At 41.7% G+C, this 5,742-nt stretch overlaps 1 protein-coding gene across 1 annotated transcript in view; it reads right to left on the bottom strand.

The window, feature by feature from the left end:
- Nucleotides 1-5,742, bottom strand: part of CDC73 (cell division cycle 73) — a gene marked incomplete at its 5' end in the record, with an annotated part of 176,600 nt that overhangs the window by 166,544 nt on the left and 4,314 nt on the right. The window contains 3 exons of the mRNA XM_006020589.3: nucleotides 1,875-1,963; nucleotides 3,905-3,957; nucleotides 4,048-4,110. Of these exons, the coding sequence (XP_006020651.2) occupies nucleotides 1,875-1,963; nucleotides 3,905-3,957; nucleotides 4,048-4,110 (205 nt within the window). The remainder of the gene's footprint in view (nucleotides 1-1,874; nucleotides 1,964-3,904; nucleotides 3,958-4,047; nucleotides 4,111-5,742) is intronic.

Below are 5,742 nucleotides of genomic sequence, written 5' to 3'. Positions count from 1 at the left end.
GTAGATACATTGGAGTGTAAGGCTACAATTCAGAATGACTTAGACACATTGAAAGACTGGCTCAAATTAAATCTCATGAAGTTCAATAAGGACAAGTGCAAAAAAGTCCTGCGCTTAAGACAGGCTGAGGACTGACTGGCAAAGCAGCAGCTCTGCAGAAGACAGGGGGGTGGGGGTTCAGTGGGCAGTCAAGCTGAATATGAGCCTGGGAAGCCCTCATTGTGAAGAAGGCTTAACAGCATATCAGGCTGCATTAGCCTATTACCAGCAAATTGAGGGAAATGATTATTCCTCTTTATTCAGCACTTCTGACACCGCATCTGGAGTACTGAGTCCAGTTTTGGGCCCCCCACTACAGAAAATATGTGGACAAATTGGAGAGTCCAGTGGAGGGCAATGCAAATTGTTAGGAGGCTGGCACATATGACTTCTAAGGAGAGGCTGAGGAAATTGGATGCATTTAGTCTTGAGAAGAGAAGACTGAGGAGGACCTTCAATATAGTAGCCTTCGATTACCTGAAGGGTAGCTACAAAGAGGAGGGAGCTAGACTGTTCTCAGTGGTAGCAGATGAAAAAACAAAGGAGCAGCAGTTTCAGGCTGGAGCAAGGAAAGTTTGGGCTAAATATTAGGTTAACTTTCTCAGTAGGCAGGAAGTAAAACCCTGGAACAGGCTACTCAGGTGTTGAAATCCCCCTCCTTAGAGGTTTTTAAGACCCAAAGAGATAAAGCCTTGTCTGGGATGATTTAGTTGGGGATGGTCCTGCTTTGAGCAAGGGTTTGGATTATGATCTCCTGAGGTCCTTTCCAACCCTAATTTTCTATTATTCTAAATTTGCAGCACACATTCCATAAGTGGTACTGTGGCAGACAAGCCCAGGGTGCTTAGTAAATGGAGGTGCAGGAATGGGGGGAGCAGGGGGGTCCTGGCAGGATGCTCCTGCCAAAAGATGCTGTCAGGTCTCATTGCCAAGACTAGCTTAACCCTGGTCCGGCAGCCAAATTCATGGCTTATGACAACTACAAGAATGCCATTTTTTCAGAAATGGCAGGCCCCTTTATTTTGTAAACTAGGTGCAAACACCCTATACTAGAGGTGCACCAATACATCGGCCCATGTCGTATTGACACCAATAAAAGGAAAATTGACATTATTGGTAATCAGCTTTTTTTGGCTGATGTGGCTGATAATGTCACCAACAAATAAAAATTATTCTAGGTGCAAAATCTAATCTGTTTCCCAAACAACAGCCAAGGAAAGGCTGCAGGCTCTGAGGCCACCCAGACAGTGGTATATCACAGCTGGCATTATGACAGTCAGGGTCTTTACCACACTGTTTACTCTTTGGAAGACAGTTATATTTCATAGGAAAACTGCATTTTTCCCCTAAAAGAAACTGCTTAATCTACTTTGGGTGGTGCTCAGTATGGCACTCTCCGCAGTATCCAAGTACCTCTCAAACACGTTAGCTTATTTACATACCACCAGAATAGAAAGGGTTATCCACATTGCAGAGATGGGTATTGAGAAAGGAATTAAGCGACTTTCATGCAAGAAGTCTGGGGAAGACTACTTAGTTTGAGTCCACAGCCTTACTAAGCCCATTCTCTAGCCTGTTTTTTATTAAAAAAAAACAGAACATACTTAAATGTGCAATTCTGACCTCCTCTGGTAGTAATTAAACAGACAATTATACAAATTTTGGTCCACTAACTAGGGTTGCCCCAACTGTAGTTCCAAACTTTTCGAAGCCTTAGTCTAAAGTAGCTTAGGGGAAAAAAGGGATTTTTGTATCTTGATTACCTTCTGCTTCACACAAAAACACCCAGAATCACTTAAGTTAACAATTACCCCATGAATGCAATATGTTCTTACCTAATCTGCTCTGTCTGCACAATACCTTCTTTATGCCCCTCCAACCGAGCTGCCAATCGCTCCTTGTCAAGACGCACACACTCTTCATCCTAATAGCAACAGTAATATTTATTAACAAAGCAACTTCTGTAGAATTTCTCTTCTCTGCAATAAAGCAAATAAGATTTAAGTTTACAGAAACAGCTAAATTCAGCCTTCTGAGACTAAATAATCCCTTTTGTATTCTAATATTGGGGCTGATCAAGAGATTACTGAAAATTCACTCCTGAAAACTGTACTGGGTAGTTCAGTTACCAAAACAAAACGAACCAAAAAAAAAAAAAAAGGTACAGGTCACCTTTCAAAAAGGTGGCAGTGTTAATTTTAAGTTGACCAACAACAAAGCTAAATCCTCTGACTGACTGAACTTGGCTGGGGGTCTGTAGTAAAAGGAGACAGTATAGGTGGATTTATGCCATTTTGTCACAGACCTTGGTCATGGGGACAGGACAGAACAAGTTGAGGTCAGCTAGGCCCCCAGCAAAACAATTTCAAATTTGTTCAAAGATGCGTCTAGCTGCCTACAGCCTTAAGAATCCATTTAAGCAGTTAGTGATAACTGAGTCAGGTAAAGCCAGCCACATTCCACTGTGTAGGTAAGCCTACACAGACCGAATACCTGGATAGCTGATTGAACAGGTTCTACTGGAGTTTCTGGGCATTTTTACATATGCATATGCTGCAGGACCAGACGCTTTGAAAAGTGCCCGGCGCTGTGATGAATATAATTATGCAAGCGGCAAAATGTGCATCAGCGAGCAAAAAATGGCAGCAGTTCACTTCTGAAATAAAACACATTAGTTCAAAAGCCCACCACTGCCATTTTCTGCACACTGTTGTCTATTTTGCCACACATACAACTGCAAGTGATGCAGCACAGTGTGCTTCAGCTGGCATGCGAAGCAGACTCTATTAATCAAGTCTGCTCTGACATGCCAGATCTCCAGTGTGTTGCAGCGTGAAAAACTGTGTGTATGAGCCCTATGGCCTCACCCTTCTGTACTGTGATTGCTCAAGACATCTTTCATGGCCATTCACAACAACCTCTAGTAATTCTCCAGATCCTGACCCGAAGAGGTGCATATAAGATCTGCAAGTTCAGTGAAGCATAGCAGAATCACAACTATTCAGAGTACTGTAGGAGGGAACTTGTAAACCAGCCCACAGCTGCTATCTGCCTTTGTACCAGAGGAGTAAAGTCTTTGCAAACTTTCTACAGATTCTATTGCCCTTACTGTACAAATGATGCCACTATGAAATTCTGCAAATGAAGGGAATGTGCGTATATGCAAGGACTAGTTTCTTAAGTAAATGTTGAGATTCTACTACAGTGACATATGTATAGCAAACATTGTAATGACAAGGACATGACGGGAAAAAAGTCAGTTCTTGTCATAGAATCACAACCATGGCAACTACCAACTAACAGGTTGAAAGGAATATATTCTATTTTAGCAATTAATTTAATGGTATACTTGAGCCTCAGACCAACGTAGTCATGGGAACTGAAATCCCATATATTGTTTCCAAGAGAGTAGAACAGCAGGTAAACCAAGCACAAGGAAGATCAATTTATGGATGACTGACATTTAATTTAATACTCCAAAATAATGAATGGGAAAAAAAAGTTATAGTGGGTAGATGTTAGAAATGGACTATGTTCAACTCTACTCTCTCCTAGTTTCCCATAAATACTATTTGGATTCCAATCTTGCAGCACCAGATTTCCAATCTAAGCAGACCAGATGTGCATGATCAAGGGTGCATACAGCATTATTTCTCCTCTCACATAGATATTAGAATGCCAAACCACAGACTTTGACACTGAAATCCAAAGCAAAGGCTGAAATTCTCACTAAGCATCAGACCACAAACTTCCAATTATACTGATGTTGTGAAGTTACCTAGAGGAAAGACTACTTTTGAATTACTAATATCAACAGATACAGAAAATATAACTATCCCACAGATGGACAAATTACTTTCATTACCTCTATTCTTGGTTTCTTTGCTTCTGCTAATATTTCATCAGCTGCTCTTTTAACTACAAGAAAAATAGGTAATTAAATATGTAGGATACTGAAAGACTTTCATAAAAGTTTACGCCAAGGCTATTTAGTATTTAAAACCATACCTTGTGTGGATCGCTGAAGGCCAATTTCAAGTGGAGCACTTCTGTCTATGCTCGATGACGTAGCTAAGATTCAAACAAAGTTTTATATAAGCATTTGAAGTTCACTAAGAGAGGATACACACAATGGCATAACCCAGAATAAAACCTCCGCTAGCTCATTTAAATTTGTAAAACATCAAATTGAAGTTTCATTTGAAATGAAAGAGGGGCCCTATTACACACACACACACACACACACACACACACACACACACACGTATTTTTGTAACAGGGTCCCCCTCCAGGGGTGGCCATGATGCCCCTGGGTTCCCCCCACTTAGGCCCTGTCAACCTCACTCTTTGGACACTCTCCGCTTCTCCTTGGCTGCCACACCTTGATGAAATGATTTTCAAAAAAAGGAAGCTACCCCAGGGCTTCCCAAGTCAGATCTCCTCATGAGTGCCAGCATCATTGCTCACTGCCTTAAGAGCTAATTACATGGGCTCCATCCTCCCCAGTACCCATGCCTTGCAGATGTCACATATACGAATCAAATCATAACCACCCCTATGAGCTATGGGCTTCTAGCTCTGTTTGTCCTTACACCGGCCCCTCTGGGCTATATGTACTCTGGCCCCCTTGGTCTCCAGCTGTGGCCCTCCAAGCCTTCTCCTTAGACCAGGGGTGGGCAAAACATGGCCCGCGGGCCAGATGTAGCCCACCAGGCCATTCTATCCGGCTCATGGGGCCCCTAAAAAATTTAGAAAATTAAGATTTATCTGCCCTGGGCTACCTGTCATGCAGCCCTCAAGGGCTTGCCAAAACTCAGTAAGAAGCCCTCCGCCCAAAATAATTGCCTGCCCCTGCCTTAGACCATGGCCCTGCTCCTAAACCAGTTGAGATGCATGGACTCTCCAGCCCCATCAGTCTCCAGCTATGGTCCTTCATGGCCTTCAGCCCTTTCTGAGCCCTGACCCCACTCACTCCTAAGCCAGTGACACCTACAGGCACTGTGGCTGTACCTGCTCCACAGGCCACAAATACACTTCAAAACAGAGAGCTTCAAACTCAATGTACAACAAAAAGAAAACCAAACAAAAAACACAAAACACTCCAAGAAAAAGTAAATGCAGCACCCAAAAACAATCAATATACTCCTTTCTTTTACCTGCAGATATGCTAAATATTTTTAAATATTTCTCTTTTATGTCTGTGTGTAACTCAGTTTTAGCAATGCTGGAACAGCAAGGGGGAAAAAAACCCTGTCAAACTGGCATGCAATACTTTATATTCTAGTACAGTGAAGCATTTATACCACACACCTATTATACTAAATAGAGAGCTACTGATTAGGCCCTTCTGGGACTCTGTTTTTTTAAGACGACATACACAGTGCATTCCTAACCAACATAGCACCATGAACATCAGAAGTTGAAAGCTCAGCTGTCAAGGTTTGTCTAATGGCCCAACTGTTATCAGGGATCCTGGCTTTCTCCATTTATAAATTGAAAATTCTCCAATTAAAGCCCCTAAGATCCACATTTTTCCATGACTAAAATGGAATGCCACCATACACGTATATGTATATGCATACATATTAGTTGAACACAGTGTTTTATTGATATATTTACAATTTTAAAGCAACCTGAAAGCCTACCAGTGCCTAAATCATTATAAGAAAATAAATTCTAAATATCTATATATTTTAATGTTTG

The sequence above is a fragment of the Alligator sinensis genome, unplaced genomic scaffold (genome assembly GCF_000455745.1).
Source record: "Alligator sinensis unplaced genomic scaffold, ASM45574v1 scaffold56_1, whole genome shotgun sequence".
In the NCBI taxonomy this organism is placed as follows: Eukaryota; Metazoa; Chordata; order Crocodylia; family Alligatoridae; genus Alligator; species Alligator sinensis.
The sequence above is the reverse complement of the archived record's forward strand: the minus strand, read 5'-3'. Positions and strand labels throughout refer to the sequence as shown.